At 36.7% G+C, this 22376-nt stretch overlaps 1 protein-coding gene across 1 annotated transcript in view; it reads right to left on the bottom strand.

Annotated features, from left to right (window-relative positions):
- Positions 1-22376, bottom strand: part of Samsn1 (SAM domain, SH3 domain and nuclear localization signals 1) — an 88997-nt gene that overhangs the window by 29324 nt on the left and 37297 nt on the right. The window contains exon 2 of the mRNA XM_035443677.1: positions 744-815. Coding sequence (XP_035299568.1) covers positions 744-815 — 72 coding nt within the window. The remainder of the gene's footprint in view (positions 1-743; positions 816-22376) is intronic.

Raw genomic sequence — 22376 nt, 5'->3', positions numbered from 1 at the left:
TAGTTGCTGGACCTTTCCTTAGTTACCTATCCCAGGTGGCTCCCAGTAAATAAGATGGCATAACAGAGTGACAGATGTTAAAGTCAAAGAAGAGACTGAGTCCTCCCTTTGTCATTTGTTAACTCTGTAGTGGAAAATCAATTATGCTCAGTGGACAGATATATTCCTTCAACAGTAAAATTGAAACACCAATAGTTCCCAAATAGATAAGTAAATTGGTAGCACTATATTTCCTTTATGACAAACATTCAATTAAACATAGCTATCACTGGTACTGCTATTACTTATTATTATTATTATTATTATTATTATTATATACAAAACTTCATGTTATGTTGAGTTCTGCTTTGACCATACACAAAGTGTGCACAAGAAGTGACTCATCTTAGCAGAATGACCAGCATGCCCATTTCACAACCTGCATGCTGTCAACTCATGCATGTGCATTGCTTTAGCATAGAAACGACTGGGGGACTTGAAATTGTCAGTGTAACTTTGAATTATAATGATCTTTAAATTGTAACTACTTTGAAATTCATGGCCAGCCCAAATATTGAATAGGGTTCTTAGATAGCTGTTTACTGCTAAATACCCAACAGGGAACTAGGCCCCAATTGCTCATTTTTTCAAAATTCTGTGTATGTCTACATGTCTTGAAAAATGTATCTAATTTCCTTACCTAGCATTATAAACGTTCATAATATGCTATCATTATGTTAATAAAGATATAATAAAATACTAACCTCAGTTGAGTCATCAGATTTTGATATGGAATTATTCCGAAAGCGATCAAAATTCCCAAAACTGCTGCTGCGCTGTAAAATTGGAAAAGGAAAGAAACTTAAGGTTTGTGACTTTCACAACTGAAAGTAATAAATTTATTACAGCTTCTCAGAAATGCATTTTGAATACGGAAGCTATGAAAAGTCCTTCTCTGGACTCTCAAAAGTCATTGAAGTCAATGATATAAATATCATTCATATTTTTATACTAAAGCTTGCTAAAATGTCTTCTTTTGACTTGTGCAATAGTGGTGAATACCTTGGTTAATTTTTCAAAATTTATTTACAGTATTAGCTTCATGACACAAGCAACTGAAGCCTCTGAAGATTCTAAACTGAGCTTTCTTTAAATAACATGAACACTAACTTATTTATACTAGCAAAGGACAGGCAGTATTTGCAAACAAAGCCAACAACCAATAAAGATGCAACAATGAAACAAAGGAAACGTATGAGTGATAATCCTTCTTGTGCCTCCTAGGATCAGTTTGCTTTAAAACAAAATTAACACAAGCACATTTCCCAGTAGCAAATTTTTTTAACTTTAACTTCTCTGCCGGAAATGAGAATGAGAGTGCGTAGATGTGGGCCTATTAATAAATTGAACTCTGACGGATGCACAGTGTAAGCTTGCGTGTAATTTCTTCACATTTCTCATGGACTTGCACTGAGACCCACTTTCCTTCCCCCATTGCGCAGGTCAACTTATTCCCTCACTGATTTCAAGGACAAGCTTCACATGTTGTTAGCAAAGTAAAATTTATATTCTTTTGCAAACTCACTCTAGGTAGGTAATTAGAAATAATCTTAAAATGCTTCAAAGTAAATGGCTGTCCTTTATACATTTTTCAAAATTCTTCAAAATCACTGATTCAAAAAATTGACTTTCTCACTATCAATTTGATTTTATGCATTGTTTAGGATGGTGGTATCTAATTTTACTGTGTAGGTGTACATGCAAGTGTGTGTGTGTGTGTATACCTCTAATTCCAAAAAAAAGGTATCTTGTCCTAAGGATTATATATCATTTCAAGGAAATCTACCTTAGAAATGAATAGATTTTACTGAAAAGGTAACCTAGTAATTTGAAAAAAAAGCAAATACCAGTAGTCAGTAATCTATAGAATTAGTTCTTGTCCACACAGAAATCAGAGCTTACTTTAATCAATCTTTGCCAGAAAATCCTAGTCCTTAGACTCATTTTTAGAAACATCTCTCACCACCACCGCCTTTAAAACTCCATATTTCCCTTGTAAAACCCATTTAATGAGAAAGATGCTGGACATGTGACTAGTGGCTAGCCGAATAGACTCTGTGCTCCAGAATATTACTCCAGAAATGATGGCTGTGGCAGACAAAATACTTTTTTTTTTCTGACTTGCCTCCCCTGTTGAACAAGCTCAGAGTTCTTCATGCTTGGGGTGAGAGGAAAGCTGAGATGGCTGAAATTGTGTTCCATATGGGAAAATACAAAGTCATCTCACACAGAGCTTACCAAACTAGAGATACACCTAGGGCACAAATCCACTTTGAGTTGCCTGGAAGGGGTTCCCATCAAACCATCATTGATCTGAGGTCTGAGGAAGTAAGGAAACTATTGTCCTGTATTGGACATCAAGGACATCTGCTACTCTGTTGTATACTTGATACACTCTTATGGCCTATGGCAATTTAGTAGCCTATATATGCAGCCTGATGCTGCCTATTACATATTAATGAGAGTTAGAAAGTGCCTCCCACTACTAGATAATGGGGCCTGTTGCACGGGAGGGCACAGAGTAGATTGACTTCAGCATTTCTCTACACTATATTCTTCCAGTAGCCACCACCTTTTAAAATTAATTCTGCCCCCATTACCAATATAGAAAAGGAATAATGGTGTTAAAAAGATTTAAAAAAAAAAGAAACAACCTACTACTTTGGGTCTTGTCAGTCCTAGCAGAACTAATCCCCTAACAACTTTAAGGCAGATGAGTGTGTCTGTCAATTCTAAGATTCTCCTATGAAGTAAATTTCAGTACTTATTTTAAGGTTATTTAACGTATTTTATTATCCAGTCTGAAAGTCAGATAGTTTCATAGCATATTTATAGGTTATAGCTTATGTTAGAAAGGGGTGAATACCTATTATGAGGTATAGACAAGGGATGGATTTACAAAGCCTGCTTCCTACATAGTATTCTTTAAGAAACGAGAATATGTTTGAATATTCACAAATTTGTATTGTAGCATAATCATTTTTCAGATACTAGAAGCTCCCATCAAAATAAGGCAATTATATGAATAACTGTCTCTGGAAAAAACAGCTTGACACTAGGATGCTTGATGCCTTGACAACCCACACACATGCCTTCCACATAGCTAAGGGCTATACTGGACATTTTCAGTATCTGGATAGATTGTAGCCCAAAAAATGCTATTTTAGTTTGAGTATGAGTAACACATGTAATATATTATGAAATAATTGCAATATATCTTAACAGGTCAAAATTAATTGTTTTTTATTTTAAAATATTTATTTTTCATTTTACATACCAACCCAAGTTCCCACATCCATCCCCTTCTCCTGCTCCCCCCCACTTCCCCCTTCCCACACCCCATCCATAGGTAAGCATACAGAAGAAACACAACAACAGCAAAGGTAGAGTTAGAAGGAAAATATCAAGAATGAGAGAGTTAGAAGGAATTAGAAGGAAGACATCAAGAATAAAGATACAGTTAGAACAGTCGACCTGATCTAGTGAGAGCATGGAGACCCTTGTCATAAAGCTGGGGAAATAGCATTGGACCAAACCAAGCCCTCTGAATGTGGGTGCCAGCTAGGAGGTCAAGACAGTCTATGGGACTTCTAACAGTGGAGCCAGTCATTATCCCTAAAGCATAAATGGACTTTGGGAGCCCATTCCTTATGGAGGGATACTATTGCAGCCCAGATACAGCAAGGAGGGCCTCGGCCCTCCCCTAAACCATATGGCACCCTTTCAAGGTCCCTGGTGGAGGACCTCACTATCCCTGGGGAGGAGTTGGGGGTTGGGTTGGGGGCATTGGTGAGGAACACAGGAGGATGGGATGGTGAGGGAATGGAGGGGATAGATAAGCAAATATGAGTAGTAATTAAAGAATTTAAATAAAATAAAAAAGAAATTTCCATATCAAAAAATAAAAGTAACTTCAGAACTCTAAAAACAAAAAAAGAAAACTTCAAGAATGAGATAGTCCAAAGGAATTAGAAGGAAAACATCAAGAATAAAAGAAGGAAATCACAAGCAAATAGAGAATACAGAAGAAGAATAAAGACAAGGTTTGAAGGAAACCATCAAGAGTGTGTGGGTGTCATTTTCTGTTTATCACCTCAGATAAAATGTCAGAACTCCAGACTCTGGGGATTCCCTTTGAGGCTGGCTGTGCTGCTAAGAGGCTGGTCCCCCAGACAGCAAAACCTAAGAACCTCAGTTGTTACAGACTGTTATTTCATATGCAAATCACAGCATTCTGAGACATCAATGGTCCTTCTGGAGCAAGAGACTGGTGTAAGGGTCACAACCTGCATAAAAATTAAAGCAACAACCACACCAAACCTCCTTTAGCATTCTCCACACTGAGGTGGTCCTCTCTGCCTGCCATCCTCACAGAAGTTTAGTCCAGTCTTTTTTTTTTTTTTTTTCCAGATCAGCTGTTCTCTGAACAGGTTGGAAGGATAAAACCAAGTAGGCTTTTACTATCACTCACTTTTATGTATTATGTTCATGAAAGAAAGCCATGGAGTCTCTTTTAAAACTATGAATCAACCTTTTGCCCCAAACCAGGAGATTTAAACTTATGTTTCTTTCTTACCAGCTACCAGCTTTTAGGGTTGTCAGATAAAATCTTATCTACTGGTATGACTTTAAAATTTGAGTAAGGCACCAGTAGAAATGTCAATCTATTTCAAAGGAAATATCTGCATATTTGAGTCAGACACCCACAGTATTTTAAAGTATACTGGCAAATTAAAAATTATACATACTTACTGCCAACCAGCTCTCACATCTAAATATTACTCGTAAGACATTTGTTAGTACCCACTCTTCAGATCAAAATCCTGTTTAAGCTCACCATAAATATTGTATGATAGAATATGTTAAATCTCAACAAGCCTGTCATCCTTTATCCCTAAGCATTCGAGGATTTAATTGTCCTGGATGACTCAGGTGTTAAGATGTTGGAGAGTGAGAATCCAATTTAACTCACTTAAAATAATCTGTTAGGATTGCCTCAGTGTTAAAGAATTATAGTGTCATGTGGTGCCAATGGAAGACGGTGTGTGGGTTGTCAGGAAACTTCAAGCAAAAAAAGCCAAAAAACAGAACTGCAAATTCATGCCTCCAAACTAACATTACAACCTTGTATGAAGGCAATGCAGAGCTGAACAAAAAGATCAAATCAAAACAACACAAATTAGGGTTATGGATATTTTCAGTGTGCCTTTCGAGGAGCCAAAGTTAGCTGGCCCCTCCCCTCCCTCATTAACTTCATAGCAACTGTAGAATGCATGAAGGGTGGCCAGATACCTGTGCTGCCAGTGATCTCTAAAGTTTGCTCCAAATTTCCACACGGAAACTTCTGGAATTTGATGTGCCACTAAAATGTTTTCTGTACATGTTTGCACTCCCACCAGCAATGAAGTGTTCCCCTTTCTCCACATCCTCTCCAGCATAAACTGTCATTTATTTTTGATTTTAGCCATTCTGACAGGAGTAAGATGGTATCTCAGAGTTGTTTTGATTTGCATTTCCCTGATGGCTAAGGATGTTGAGCATTTTCTTATGTGTCTTTTAGCCATTTTAGATTCCTCCACTGAGGAATAAACAGTGTCAAACTAAAAATTAGCTACTAGTTTTAAGTTCATATACCATGGACAGACTGTTTCAGAGCTTTGTGAGGAGCAATATAGAGAAATGTTCACAAGTCATCTCTAGGCTTAAGAACTCCTGGATACCTATGTGCACAGTGGTTACAGGATGTAGGTAGCGCTTGGGAAGATGTAACACAGAGGAGGGAAAGACATGAGGATCCCAGGTAACAGGGCATATATCTGCCATCCTTGCCAAAGATGAACAGTTTCCTTAGCAACTTTCACATTACTAATCTTGGTTTCTGTGTACTGTGGTACATGAAGGCTGTGTTAGGGATGGATGATATACATGTCTAATGACAAAAACAACATATATTCTTTTCCAATAATTGAGAGAATTTTTGTGCCTATTTAATTTTTTAACATCTATGACTAAATATCAAATATGATTTTAAATGTTCATGCCATTACTGAATTTAATATTGTAGCTATTTAGTCAGATAACTAAATTTCAAGAGCAAAAATGTAGTTATGCCTTATAATATTTTGCATATGATATGGCTGACAATCAAAGTAATATTTAAGACCCTGGTAAAAAAAAGACAACCAAGGCCAACTTTAGTGGTGCATGCCTTTAATCCCAGCACTTGGTAGGCAGACGCAGATGGATCTCTGTAAGTATGATGCCAGTCTGGTTTACAAAGTAAGTTCCAGGACAGCCAATGCTACAACACAAAAGAAGCCCCATAGTATAGCCTTCATCCAGCAGCTGGTGGAAGTAGAAGCAGACACCCACAGCTAAACCTTGAACTGAACTGAAATCCAGTAGCAGAGGAGGACTGATGAGCAAAGGGGTCCCTACAAGGCTGGTGAAACCCACAGAAACATCTGACCTGAACAAGGGAAAACTCTTGGTACCCAGACTGATAGCTGGGAAACCAGCATGGGACTGATCCAGACCCCCTGAATGTGGGTGTCAGTGAGGAGATCTTGGAAATCTATGGGGCCTCTTGTAGTGGATCAGTATTTATACCTGGCATAGGAATGGACTTTGGGAGCCCATCCCACATGGAGGGATACTTCCTGAGCCTAGACATAAAAGGGGTTGGCCTAGGCCCTATCCCAAAGATTCTAACAGACTTTGAAGACCCCCCCGCCATGGAAGGCCTCACCCTCCCTGGGGAACAGAAAGAGTGTGGGATAAGTAGGGTGTTAGTTGGGGGAAAAGGGAGGAGGGGAGGGAGAGGAACCTGGGATTGACATGTAAAATAATTTTCTTTCTAATAAAGAAAAGAAGAAAAAAATCCAAAAGAGAAAAAAGAAAGACAACTATTATTTAGCAGAAGAACTTCAAATTCTGTTACCTTGCTACATTAGTCCAAATTGTAAATTAAAAAAAACTGTCTCTGGTTTTCCTTAATAAGTGGCTAATTTTTCAACTTGTACCACTTGCACATTTAATTATATTATAGCATTATTTAACACAGCATTAATCTAAATGAAAACATATGTAACGGAAGTTAAACCCAATAAATTTTTGGTATTAGGAGAGTTCAAAAAAGATAAAAGTAACTTACTACTTATTTATTGAACAATTCCTGTAGATGCTAATATTTAAGACATTTATTTTATTTTATTTTATTTTTGGTTTTTTGAGACAGGGTTTCTCTGTGTAACTTTGGAGCCTATCCTGGCACCCGCTCTCGAGACCAGGCTGGCCTCAAACTCACAGAGATCCGCCTGCCTCTGCCTCCGGAATCCTGGAAATTAAAGGCATGCGTCACCAACACTGGCTTAATATTTAAGACATTTTTTAAACCTTTTCAATAATTAGAGGTGGAAAACCCACCGAAATTTTGTAATGAAATCATGATCAACAAGGTGGAAAGATGTGTGCCTCTTCCAAGCCTAAGACACTATTTTAAAAAATATTAAATCATGTAATATGTTGATTTGAACATCAGGTCTCAGAAAAATTCTCTAACAAGCTTGTCAGTCATGTATTACTACACCTTAATCTATCATAGGGTTAATACATTAATATATATAGTATAATATAATATTATGTATTAATGTGATAAATATGATCACAAAGAGGTGAAGTTCATGTATAGTACCCATCCCTAAGAAATCATAGTTAAAGGTGTGGAAATTAACTTGAGTAGACAGAATCTACTTCATAATTTTCCCAGAAGACACTGGGAAGCACACCATGTAAGATCCTACCTTTTAAACAAGCTCCTCTTTCAGGTGGCCTCTGGGTACACAATGACCTTTCTAAAGGTCTCCTCAAAGGGTATTTTAGTCATGCAGTGATCTCCTTGAACACGAGTAATGACAAACAATAAGCTAATTCTGAAAAAGTTTTCTTTAAGTCATCTTTACTACTTATAAATGGGTGGGTTTGATGCATGATTTTGGTGGCCCTGATTAATGGGCACCAGCAGCCCAGCTTCTGGAGTTGTAATGTGTCTGTGAGCTTCCCTTCAGCCGAGCTCTGCCATTAATCCAGTGGCATATGTCAGCTCAGCAAAGCAAGGTCACTCTTCTGTTTCAAGGGGAACCTTTTTAGAAATAATAAAACTGACAGAAAGTTCTTCTTTGCATGCTTTATGCTGCTGGGGTTGAGTGCTGCAGTTAATATCATAAAGCTTGTAAACATTCCCTTTGCAGGCAGCAACTGCTGCCACGGGTCCTAGGAATTTAAACCCTTTTTTCTTTCTTTTTTTCTCAGTAAGAACAGACATGTTTATGTGTGGTAAATATACGATATGCAATCCCAAACAGGGAAAGAATATGTAGGAAAAAAACAGTAGAAAGCCTGGGTGCTAGGATTGTTTTGGAAGAGACCATTGGGTTTTGTAACTTTTTCATTATCTAATATGTTTGTTTTCATTTTGGCAAATTTGCATTTGGCTGCATTTGTATTTCAGTGTACTGAGGGATGCATAGCAGTGATAGAAACAAATGAGCTAATGAATACTCTATGACCTACAATGTCATGTTTCGTAACTATAGTACATGTACTCCTGAAGGAATATTTCTTAAATTATAAACATTTGTTTCATTGCTAATGCCTACTTTAATATTGGTAGATATTAATAATGAGATAATAATAATGAGCTAATCCTCGAGTAATTTGAAGATCCCTTGACTTAAACAACCCAAACAAAAGCTATCATTGAGCCAAAGGAAAATGATAGCTATGCAGGTCTAATAAAGAACACATATAAGCATAAGCTTTACAAAATGTAAAAATTTAAATGTATATTACATGTTTATTGTTTTTACTTCAGAAAGTCAACTGTGACAGGAAAATATTCCTGGAAATATCCCTTTAATATTTCAGAGTGATCTTTAGAGCTTAATATCCAATTTCAATCACTGTGTATAATAAATAGTATATATTGGCTAAATATACCTTGATTCTTATTCTAGATAGTAAAACTACATTAATTGCAGAAATAAATAAAATTCATTATTTGCTGTTTTTCACTTTATTCCATAGAGAAAAGCTATTAGAAGTGACACCAGTTCATAATTTGGGGTCAGTCCTTCTAGGAAACCAATACATTGGTTGAGTTTCTAGATCAGGTCTGGGGATTTTGTCAAGCTTACAGAAACAAACAACTAATTGACTCACTTACAAACAAGAGTACCAGATGTTGACACTGGAGAATGCATACCCCAGACTAATGACAAAAATGTCTTCTTTGGAAGAAAGGGCAGCAGAGGCAGCAGATCACTGCTGGGACCTGGTTAGTTAGCTGGATAATGGTGAAGTGTGTTAGGTGGCTTCAAGACATGGTGTTATTGCTCACACCAGTGAGCTAGTCTGTAGAGCTAAAGTGTGTGTGTGTGTGTGTGTGTGTGTGTGTGTATGTATGCATGTATGTATGTACGTACTTATGTATGTATATATGTATGTATGTATGTGTGTATGTATGTAATGCTCCCTACAAAGCAACACTGTCCTGCTAACAATCTTTTACTCCTTATACGTCACAATATATCATTTGTTGCATTCTGACTGTAGAAACAGTTGCTCTGTTTATATGTGTGTTGGCCAGATCTTTATCGTGGATGGGTTTTTAGGTTTCTCTGAAGTAGGTTACTTCTGTAAATGAGTAATATTGCCCATTACTCATGCCACACTTGGTGCACATTTACTGAAAAGTCACTACAATTTTGTATTTTATAAGTGCTTTTGATAGTAGTCAGCAAAAGACTAGAAAGCCAGTGTAGTCCGGAAGTCAGAAAGACTGCAGTCAATCCTTCTTGAGTTGCCCCCAAGTCCAAGGATACAAATATGAGTAAGATGTATATCTCCTCTTCCTGACAAGAGAGTTAGTTGAAGTGAAGCCAACTATGGCCAGGAAAATACAGCAAGCATGGGACAAGTATAACAAAATTAGAAAAAGTGGAAATATCATCTACTGAACATAGACCAAGACCAAGGCTAGGAACTATGCATGTGCTAATAAGTTACAACAAACCTAAATGCCAGGCTTTAACACATCCTCCTTTTCCAATCACAACACCAAGGCTTAAGTGAGGGTTAATAAACTCCTCATGATCCTCTGGTTAGGGAAATACCAAAGTCAAAAGTTCTGTGTGGCTGATCCATGTTGCCTACTGCTTTGCCAGTCACTGTATTGGAGTGACTGATGCTGGCTCTCTTGAGATGATAGTCTAGCTAGGTAATAAAATAGGTATGAGTCCATGAACACACAGGGTCCTTCCAGAGTATGAGCAGCAGAGGGTGTGGTCATTGCATCAGGAGTAGGGGTCTTTGTGAGCCACCTAAACCAGACTAAAGTAGTGAGCATTACTATGAAACACCTCAGAGAATCCTAAGGTGTAATCCTAAAGCATTGATTGCCTAAGGATATACAGAGCAGATTTTTTTCTTAGATGTTTTAAATGATGACTTATGGAAGCTACTGGAATATAGCAGAGGTCCATTTGCATGAGAAAAATGAGAGTGTGAAGTGAGCAGGAGGGCGTGTGGAGGGGGAAACATGCAACGCAATTGGGAGTGCAGGTCAAGTATGGGGCATCTGCCAGAAGAAAGGAACCACAGATGACTGGAAGAAATGAAGCAGCTGAAAATCAAAACCTCACCTCTACTAGTGGAAACTATTAGTCCACTATTAGTGGCTAAACTGTGTTGTTCCCAAATCTTTGTGTTGTCTTCTAACTTGAGAATTTCACAAGGCATCTGTGTGTGAAGTTAGGAACTTCAAAGAGATCATTTAAAAAATGTAACCATTGGGTGTTCACTAATCAAATCCTATTTGTTTCTTCATAGGATGCTGTCAGTGATACAAAAAGAGATCCTGTAACAGAAAAGGACAACAAGAAAGCATCCATCTACTGGTGAAAACTAGAAGCTCTGACAGGCTCCTCTCTTGCAGGTCTCTTTGGAAACCAAGCCCCCTAACATGTAAGAATTGGATGAGGTGGACTTAACTATACAGACAGTGGCTTTCTTCATCTATCTAAGAACCACATCACATACCACCACAGACAGTTTCAGAACATCCATTTTTCCTAATAGAGGGCAGCTGTTTTTCTCTACTAAGAAGTGAGTGTGAATGGCTTGCTTCTAAAAATCTACCCGAGCCTGTAACACTAGCTAGTAGGAGAAATGGATCAGTTTGGTAAAACTGTACTTGGAAACTTAGATATACTGTTTATGGACTTGATCCTCTGTAGATAATGAAGCCATTTATGTCTAAATTAGGGAGATACTTAAGGTACAGATGCTTGAGTACATTAGTTGTAACACACTTGAGTGCATTGGTAGTCAAGGTATTGGCTGTACACTCGTCCGATGGGATATCATATCCAACTCCTAGAATAAGGGAAAGCTATGCTATCCTAATTCCCTCACCATCTTTTGATTTTCCTGCATACTTACTTCGTACTTTCTAAATATTGGCTTTCTATTTGACCCCAAATCCTTTGCTACTTGCTTGAAATTAAAATTTAATTTTGAATTCATGTTCTATAACACAGGAAAATCTAAAGCAAATTAGTGATCTGTTGGAAAGAGTGATCACCACTAAAAAATATAGTTCAAAATTTAATAAATTTAATAACGAACTGAATAAGCTCTAAGTTCATCTTTCAATTGACAAGCCTTAAAAATTCAGTAGAAATAAATATATTTTGAAGAAAGAGGTAAAAGCTCTCCAGAAGTTGTGTGTTAATGGCAGGTTTGTGGTTGTTTTCAATCAGTGAGCAGTCAATTTGAGCCATTACTCCTTAGAATATGGGCACAGGCTAAATACAAGGGTGATGTAGGGTAGCAGCAGGCTTGAAGTTTGATGCATTTAAACTGTGTGTACTGCTCAAAGGGATGCCCTCTATACTCACGGAAGACAGGTTCTAAGTCTTTTCCACAGCCCTCTCAAGATGCTACTTTCCCTTGATGGATCCAAACTTTTTCAACCCTTATTATTTGAAAAACTAAAGCATCAACTGGATTAATCTATATTAGTATCTTCAAATTAAACGCAAGGACAAACAGCACAGAATTAGTCATGGAAGCACTATCATGTGAAATCCAAAATAATTTTTAACCTTGAGTGAAATATTTCACATGTACAGGATTACACCGCTCTCTATATGAGGAAAATAGTGCTACCTCATCAAGGTCTTGGGAAGATTTTTAAAGGTAATGGTACCAGGTGTGGGATACCTCTTTTGAGTTGTTGGTCAGGGGTGTTCTTGGGATCCCCCAAAAGTACAGGCTATCATCTGTACTCTTAGTTGCCTACCAGAACTTGATGGTGAAACCCTATTTCTGTAGACACCATACATTTTGGTGACAGGATATTGGGAAGTCCAGTTGGTACTGACCAGGAATCTTCCTCTCACTGTTTCCATAATACTGGAAATTAATCTGTGTGCTATGGGACACAGAGTTACCAACAGTGTAACCAACTGTCAACCCCATGAACTCCAATAATCAACAACATGGTCAGATGTGTCCTTGGGTGCAATAGAGGCAAAATTGTTAGTGGGGTAACAAACTGTTTTCTGACTGAATTTGAGGCCCGCTTCATAGGAAGAGATTCATGCCCGGTACTGTAAGTCTTCCCAAGAACTGATGGATGAGGAGTTTACAAGCCACAGTGGTTAGCCTAGAATACTCCTCTGAAGTGGACATAGTACCAAATGTCCTCTAAATGTTTATCTTTAAGCCAATGGACTGGTGCAGCTCTCAGACTTCATCAGAGAGGCATCCTTATGCAGTGGGTGGTGCTTAATGTGTAAACTCTTAAGAGATCAATTTTCAGATTGTCAGAGGATTGTTCAGCCACAAATTGGAACATCTGTATCACCCCACCCACAAAGCACTGGGGGCCATTATGGAAGAGGGAATAGAAGCGTTGTATGAGTGAGATGTTGAGGAAGAAGAGAGCAAACCAGTGTCTTCTGCTCATGACAAACCCCCCGCTTCACGAGCACATAGCACCCGTGTTTGTCTGCGTAGGACCTGAAGGAGATGACGCTCATCAACCGTCTAGCGTGGTCAAAGGACTCTCACAAACTCCCACCCCTAACTGAGGAGCTATGGGCAGTTGATGGTCTGAGGGAGAGAAAGTCAGTTTTCTTTACAGTTGTGGCCCTGGTAGGTCAACTGCACCCTAGTGGATAACCCTAACCCAGTGAATACATGGACAACACAAATCGGACTTAGTGGGTTATGAAAAAAAAGATACAAATGATTATTTTTGACCAATAAGAAAAATTAACACAGTTCTAAATGCTGAACTTTAGACAGATATAATATAATACCTGTGCTGTATCTAGGGGGTGGTATAATCAAATTTATTATATAAAATTCCCAAGGAATTAACAAAACAATTAATGGACATAGGCTCCTCTTGCAGTGTCTTGTCTCAAGTAAGTACCAGGTCATGAAAATGACCTCCATTCTCCTGTACCTGGTTAAATAAGAGTTAATGTGCATTTTAACAGTCTAGATACAAAAAAGCAATGCAGACAGCTCTTTAATGCCACAACTATGTGTCATCCCTGTCTAGGAGCATAAATTTGCACAGCGGGCAGTGCAGTGAAAACAGCTCATAATCAACTCATCACCTCTCATCATTGCTGGGATCAGATGCAAATGGGAAAGAATGCCACTTCAGTCACTGCTAGTGAAAATTAGCATCTGTGACACTAATGGTGTCTCATTTTGTATGCACTTTAGATTAAAAAGAACCTTTTTTAAAAAGCTATTTCAAGAAGTGCCATTATTCCACTGTTTCCCTTTACAATGACAGTGGTATTGAATCTCCTTAACTCAAAGAAGATCCCTGTTAAAATGCATTTACCCAAATTACCATACTGGACATATTAAGACTGCTTTGTCCTAATTACACTTCCAAATTTCATCTGTGTGGTCCATTCCCTTTTTCTTTTCAAACTTTCTAGCATTTTCCTTCACCTGGAACAAAGGTTGACCATGGGAGAACAATAATAAGTTTTCTAATGATCTTGTACAGCCTTGGATATATTGGAGTTATCCTTTAACACTCAAAATAAACAAAAGATGGCTTTAAACACATACAAACAACTTGCTACCAAGAATCACAGTGAATAGACTCATGAAACTTTTCATTTGTCAAATATCAGTCAAGGGCCTACTACATTGGAAAGCAAATGACAATATTTTGAAACCACTTGGCAATTAAGAAAATAATGTACACAGTTCTCACTGCTAAAATTTGGGTAGATATGGTAACTGGAGAGATTTCATAGGTACAGATCCTGAATTTAGTTGGAGAAGGAGAGGGACCCTAAATTCCTTTTCAAAGTACAATTTTATGCTTCTTAAGATGGAGTCAGCCTGGTCTTTTTAAAATTTGTCTGGCATTAAAACAGACAGAGACAGTGGCAATACAACATCCAGTATTGTAGTAGTGGAAATTGGCATCATATGTTCTTTTATACAACACACTGTTTTCATCTATGTATCTTCGGTTAAGGTAATTGATTTTGTTAAATATATGTAATCTTTTATGTGCCTTTGCCATCATTTATGAAGCTTGGCAAGAGTTATTCTATAACAGAGCTGTAGCAAGTAGTAAATAGAGTAGAAAATCCATGTAGAACAACTGTTATATAATAAACAGAGGCACCAAAAATAAACATGTTAGACAAACACAAGAAAGACTATGTCCTATAATTATTTGAGCATTTATAGATCATATAAACAGTATAGATAAAAGGTTATTGAGTCTGCATATGGATATGCTTATGAGTCTCTGCATCACTGTCAGCATTGAGCACTAGAGCTAAAGTAGTAAAAATAAAACTCAAGAAGAAGTATGGTACATACTTTCAACTAACATAAGTGGAGAATACTTAGCCACTGTTCATCAAGCTTCATTTTTATTTGGAAATTACCTATATTCCAGATGGAATTCTGGGCCACACTAAATTTGTAAGTATTCATTAATCTTTTGTTTTATATATAGTTAGGTATTTTATGTCTTCAGATATTTGGGGTAGAATAATTAAGAGAAACCAATGGAAAAACGTTGGTTTCTCACTCTCAACCTATTTTCTATTGTTTAATAATATATTTGAATGGTATTCATCTTACATATAAGCTACTAAAATAAAATAAACTTAGCAAAATTGATAAGGAGTATATTAAAGTTAGGTACATCATAAATGATAAGATGTAGGACAACTGTATTTTTTGTTTTAAAGTTTTACTCATTGGCATATTTATTGATTATTATAAACAAAATATAATACATTATTTTGTATATAGTATTCTCTAAAGTCCATTGCATATTACATTAATGAACATTTTAATGTCACAACTATAAGACCTATTAGAAAATACTAATGACAGTCTATTTCTTTAACTTTATTTTTAGCTGATATATAAGAAAAATTTGTGCATAGTCTGGCTACCATATGTTTTGGTATATGCATAACATTTGTAAGTGTTTAATCATGACCCCTCTCAAACATCCATCAATTTATTTCGTGTGTGTGTGTGTGTGTGTGTGTGTGTGTGTGTGTGTGTGTGTGTGTGTGCGAGTATGTGTGCAGGTGTCTTATATGTATGTGCATGTAAGTATGTTGGCCACTCTGCAGCCTCAGTGTTATTCCTCCTAGGTCAATGTCCGTCTTGGTTTTTGCAACAGTGGTTCTCACTGGTTAGAAAGTCCCTGGTCTTGCTCATTAGGCTAGGCTGGCTGTCCAGCCTGCTCCAGGATTATGCTGGGATTGTAGGCACAGAATACCACACTGTGTTTTTTTACATAGGTTCTAATGATAAAATGCTTGCATAGACAGCACTTTATAGACTGAGCTTGACACAGTCCCCCAACTTAGCATTTCATTAGAAGATGCTTCATTTAGTTACATATAGTCATCTTATTATGCAATAGCCTCCCAGAACTTCTTACTCCCACCTGATTCAGTAACCACTGGTATTCTATTTGAATTAAAAATCATTAGTTTTTATTTAAGGTAACATTAGATATCATAGGTTTCTCCTGTGTGTGTGGTACTGGAGGATGAAACCTATGGGCACAGTCAGAGCTGTACCACCCAGCTATATCCACAGCCCTAAATTTATAGGTTTAAAATACCCCAGGTGGTTAGATACTATTTCCTTTATTTTGATGTCACAATAAAGAAAAAGGAAATCCCCTCCATACTCTTGAGAGCACAACTAAAAGAAGGAATGCCTGTGGGTCAGGATATGGAAAATATTATTTGATATATAGTCAGCATAAACAGTAACATCCTGCATTTCAGGCCACAACTCTGTTGTGACTTTCTTAGATAGGAGTCACACTCCTGTCTTGTATATGGAGGTATTGGTACATGGAGGAGCACTCCTTCTATTAGCCATCTGTGTGTAGGAATCAGAATGGAATCTGTTCTTTTCATCCCTTGTGGATTATACACTTTACACATAAAAAATACAAAGCTTTTCTATGGTAAAAATGTGAATAATAAGAGTTCTTCCTATTATTGCAACAATAATAATAATAATAATAATAATAATAATAATAATAATAATATAGTTGCAATAATTGGAGGACTATTAGTTCCATAACAAAAAAATTTAATCCATATGCTTACATATTTTCTGCATGGTTATTTTTGTGTCTTATTCTCAGGTACATTAAGTGTATTTTTATTTTATATATGAGGAAGTCAACAAGATGACTGATAGTTCACATGTGTTATAGTAATTACTGTGATAAAGCCCATTGCAAACAATAAAAGATCATTTTGGAAACAGTTCAGTGACATGAATATACTGTTAACATACTGTGTAATCCAGTCCTGTGAAATAGTCAGATGCCATACTTGAGACATTTGGAGGAAAACTACTACTTTATTTTAGTTTTTGTAATCTTTCTGAAAGCTATTGTCAACTGAATATTGTTATTTCATTTTGTAATCTTTCTGAAAGCTATTGTCAACTGGATATTGTTATTTCATTTAATCAGAGTTATGTTACATACAAGTAATCACATGAGGAAATATAAGTGAAACTTGGAAAAACATTTTTGTATATTTGGGGATAAGTTGCCTTGAATTTCCATTTTAGTAGGAAAAAGGAAGAAATTATAGCATACTATTCTGCTATATTTTTATAAGAGGCTTGTCTAAACTTTTCTTGATTTTTGTATTGGAAAAATATAATATTGAAAATCATGTCCTACATTTGGAAATAATTTATTCTCATTTTATTTCAAATTTGTTGGAGGGGTTTCAAAACATTGAGCAACATCCCATGCCATTTCAATTCAGAAGGACACAATCATTTTCCAAACTGTTTCTTTGACAATGACAAATAAAAGCCGATAAGAAAATATCAACTCTTTAAAGATGTTCAGGATCTACTACTATTTGTCTCATAAACAATGAAAAACATTGAATTTTCATTTACTTGAGAAACCTTAGCAATGTATAAACATAACAGAATATTTCTGACACCAGAATTTCATGCAAAATAAGTTAATGTTACTGGTAAACTAACACAGTGCTATAAAAATATAAACGTGGAGTATTCTATATCTTTTTGAGTGGCAATTATCATCAAGAGAAAGAATAAAAGAACATTCTACATAAGTCTGCCTTATCAAATTTACTAACTTATATATTTCGTTGCTTCTCAAAATAGGACACAATACTCTCTCTCGTGACAATGTATAAATGCATGTCTACAATAGAATATCATAGTATAACATCCAAAATACAAAAAGAAAAAATAAGCCCCAAACTCTCCATATTACAGTCTTCTTATAATTACATATTTTAAATGACTAAAATTTAACAGATAAAATAATTTATTCAGTTCTCTGGGAAGACATTGAACACCTCAGTAATGAAAACTGTGCAAAGAGAGTCCATGATATTAATGGCTTAAGCAGAGATCACCAAACACATTTCCATGACATTATCTGAACACAGACTTAGCTCCCAACAAAGAATTGAATCTAATACACAATTGTGAGACCATAATTGCCTATTGGCATCTAATTTTGCCAGGTGAATTTTTTCCAGAGGTCCTGTGATGCCCTGAGCTCTCTACTTGAATTAACTTACAAATGACAGATAAAAATGTCATGTATATGTGGGGGTGATAGTGTAATTTGTCTGTGTGCATGTGTGCGTGCACAGATGTGTGTGTGTGTTGTGTCAGTATGTGAGTATGTCTGGATGAGTGTATATTTGAGTGAGTTATGTATGTGAGTATGTATATGTCTATATGTGCTATGTGTATGTGTGTGGGTTGTGTATATGGTGTGTGTGCTATGTGTATGGATGTGTGTACTTTCTAGTAAGATGTCTTGGTTTATTTAGTGATGTTAGAAATTATCTTACCTTCGGTTTTTGGTGTTTCTCCTTCTCTGAGGCATTGGATGGCTTCCTTTTTAGCATTTTGAATTCGGGCCACCTCTAGTCAGTGGTTTCTGCTGTTACGGAGACAACTGAAAACAGACAGCAGCAGTTGCTGTCTGTGATGTGCAGCATCTGATAGCTGTGGGCCCTGTGACGTGCCACTTCCTCCTTTGGTCAGGATATGACTCCAGTGTCTACTTGGGTAAAGGGTTCTTTTTTTCTTCCCTCTCCTACGTTACCGTAATTATTTGGCAACTCTGTACTGCCTTCCCAGGGCCATATACTGTGATATGCTTCCCATCTCACTTCTTTAGCTTGCCTACATAATCCCACGTGCCTACAAATCACCAAGGGTTTAATGATCTGATAAAACTTATTTTCTCAGTTTATATAAAAATAAAAGAATTTACATATTATATAGGAAGGTACAAGAGGGAAAGGTCTGAGCCAACAATGAAATCAAACAGAATATTGTCGATTTTCATTGTCAAAAATAAGACTATTTAGTGAATTTAATTTTATAGTTCTATAATTTTTCATTTTTTGAGGTTATAATTTCATCATGTCACCCCTTCCCCTTCCTCCTTCCAAACTTTCCCAGGTAACCTCTTGCTCCTTTTCATGTTCATTGTCCATTTTTCTTTAATGCTACATATGTGTGTGTTTCTAAATATGTAATTTTACATTTCTAAGTAAAGATCAATTTGACACAAATCATATTAATTCTTCCTAACACTATCCCTATGCTACAAAGTACAGATTAAATTTACCTAGCTACAAATAGGATTATAACACCACATATAAATGACTATGCACAGGAATCCTTTCTAGAAAGCAAACGTATCATTGTTATATAACCCTGATTTTAAAAAATGAGCCACTTCCTGCTACATAGTATAATTCTGTATTCTGATAATTGCTGGTTGGTGGATGACCTCGCTGCTGATCAGCGCTTCCTTCAAATAAGGCTTCTAGTGTCAACTAAGAAAGCCTAGAATAGCACCAATATATCTTAAAGGTTTTTATTAAAAGCCAAATCCAGTTGTCCAGAAGTAAATAGGAGAAGCTCATGCCTTCATACAAAAGGAGTGTTTATCCAAAGTGCATGTGCAGTGTGCTGCAGACACCAACTCTACTTTAGCCGGATGCCTCAGCACAAGTTTCTGTTTATCAGTTACTTGGGTTAAAAACAGTAGTGCGGTATTCTCAGAAAAAGCATCGAGGTACCAAATCTACAGCTCCTCTTTCTCAGTTTCCCATCCTACCTCTGTGCCTTCCTCCTTGAGACCCAGCTAGAATTCACTAATTCACTTAAGAAATACTAAATTGAATACTCACTATGTGCTATTGGACAATATATCAAACATCTTAACTAAAAAGAGTAGACAGTATTTTATACATCACCATAGAATTGGGTAAAGAAAACACACTTATGAGTATTAAAGTTAATAGACTGCTCCAATTACTGAGGTCTTTTGAGAACTAAGGGTTAGTATGTTCAGAATACTGACAGGGGAATAACATCAGAAACCCTTATAACTCCAAGGCTGGGTGATTTCCTAGAAGTGTGCCTTTCTGGAAACTTTCTGGGTAGGCCTCCGTTAACCTACAGTGGTAAGCTAGTCCATCATCTAAGAAATTGAAAGTCATGAAGAAATTCTCCTCTTACCTGAATTTGTGTGCTCTTTGTGTTCTACTTCTTTGTCTAGTAGATAGAAGTTCAATGCAGTGATGGAATTTGGTCAGTTAGATGAGAGGGATAGGTGGGTGGAACCCACTGCAAGAAAGTTTCATTGAGAATAAAAGCCAATGACAAAATAGGTCATCCTTATGCAGCATCACTTCCAACTAGTTTTACATCAATAATTATTGGGGAATACTAAATGAATGCGAAATATCACACAGTTATATCTAGAGTATTTGCTATAGTTTGTATTTTTATAATGACAACTAAAACATAGTGAATACTTATATCCCTGGTACCCACAATTGTGTGTGTGTGTGTGTGTGTGTGTGTGTGTGTGTGTGTGTGTGTGTTTGTACAGTTTAAATCGGGTCACACAACATGGAATAGTAATATTCCCCCAGAGCTATAAACTTCTTAATAAAAACCCCTGTGCCAGTCATGGGAAATCTCCCTTTTAATAAGTTCATGATTGGTGGGTACATAGTGAAAGAAATTCACAAAACAATACATACCATTGTCATTACCCTTGGTTAGCTCCCAGAATTTGAGGGTAATACCATATTGATGAAGACACCAAACACTCGAGACACAGGACTTAGATGAACCCAGCTAGAATTGACCTGGATGCCTCCTCTCTGAGGGTTGGCTCTAATAGTGTCACAAGGTGCTATGTAAGCTGCCAACAATTACTTGCCCAGAAAAAAAAAATGCCTAATGATAACAATAATAGCACAGTTATCTTAGTATACCAACAGCTTTCTCATTGGACTTCAGGCTTGCTCAATAGGAGGAAATCCATGCCTGATTCTGTGAACACAATGAAATGCCTGAGGCTGCAGAAGTCATGGACCCTAGAGAAGAAGCTACTACTGTCATTTTCCTAAAGCAGTGTGATTTCCAACTGTATTTTAAATGCTTGCTCTTATGCCCAAAGTGTAGCTTTCACCTCCCATCAAAAGGCTTCCTTTTGTGGCAGATGGTGCTTACTACAAAGATTCACAGCTGGTAAAAATGTCGAGAATAAGTGACTATGGGGTGGCTAACCTCAATACAGCCCTATACCTGGGTTCAGGGATGCAGTGGAAGATGTTGTGAAAATATCATAAGAGCCAGAGAATCAGTACCCTTGCTGCTGGACACACACACACACACACTCAGAGAGAGAGAGAGAGAGAGAGAGAAAATTATGAATGTATTTCTATTGGACTTAAGGCATATATTTGTATGTATGTATGTATGTATGTATGTATGTATGTATGTATGTATGTATTTGTTTTCTTTATGGACATGGCTATTGGCAGGTGGTCCATATGCATTCAAATAACCTAATTGGACTTAGTAGATTATTAAAAAAAGATAAAAGGATATGGAGTTGAGAGGTATCAGTTGGGGATCTCAGAAGAAGTGTGAAGGGGAATTGGATATGTGTGTGTGTGTGTGTGTGTGTGTGTGTGTGTGTGTGTATCAGGATTAATTGTATGCACATATGAAATTATCAGAGTATAAGATTATTTTTCAAGGTAAGCAATGTGATACTTAAGAATTTCATATAAACTTCCATTTATATTTCTAAGCATTTGACTAGCTCTATTACCATAAGGTCTATTTAAAATGTAAATAAAGTCAATATTTTGTCTCAAATTTATAAATGAGAGAAGTGATTTCCAATCTTTCTTTTATGAGAAAAATGTTCTTTGGCAACTAAAAGATGCTTGAGCTGTTCTTACGATATAACCATGTTACTGGATGTTTAGAAGACATCATGTAACAAATGCTTCCATTAGCCTACTTGTATGTTAGGGAATTCTGCAATTCAGAGAGTTAATGAATGACCCAAAATGCTCTAGTTCAGATGTACAAGACTGAGGAGGAGGATCAAGACTGAGCATACCTAATTTCTGATCATGATTAGGGTCAACCACTAGGCCATGTGTTGCTTCAGATACATGCAAAAGAAGGAAATTGCGAAAGTATCCTCTTGGTACTTTGCTTTCACAGGCTACTTCAAGGGTTTTATAACAGATGTAGGAAGAAACAAGTATGGGACGAGGTGTACATGGCCACTTCCTATTTGTGTCATGGATGGTGAGTCAAACTTTTGAAGAAATTGCAGTGAAATGAGAAAGTGAAGCATTTATTTTGGAAAATCAAAACTAGATTTATGCAAGTTG

The sequence above is a fragment of the Cricetulus griseus genome, chromosome 4 (genome assembly GCF_003668045.3).
Source record: "Cricetulus griseus strain 17A/GY chromosome 4, alternate assembly CriGri-PICRH-1.0, whole genome shotgun sequence".
Lineage (NCBI taxonomy): Eukaryota > Metazoa > Chordata > Mammalia > Rodentia > Cricetidae > Cricetulus > Cricetulus griseus.
This window is presented reverse-complemented; position numbering and strand designations above follow the sequence as displayed.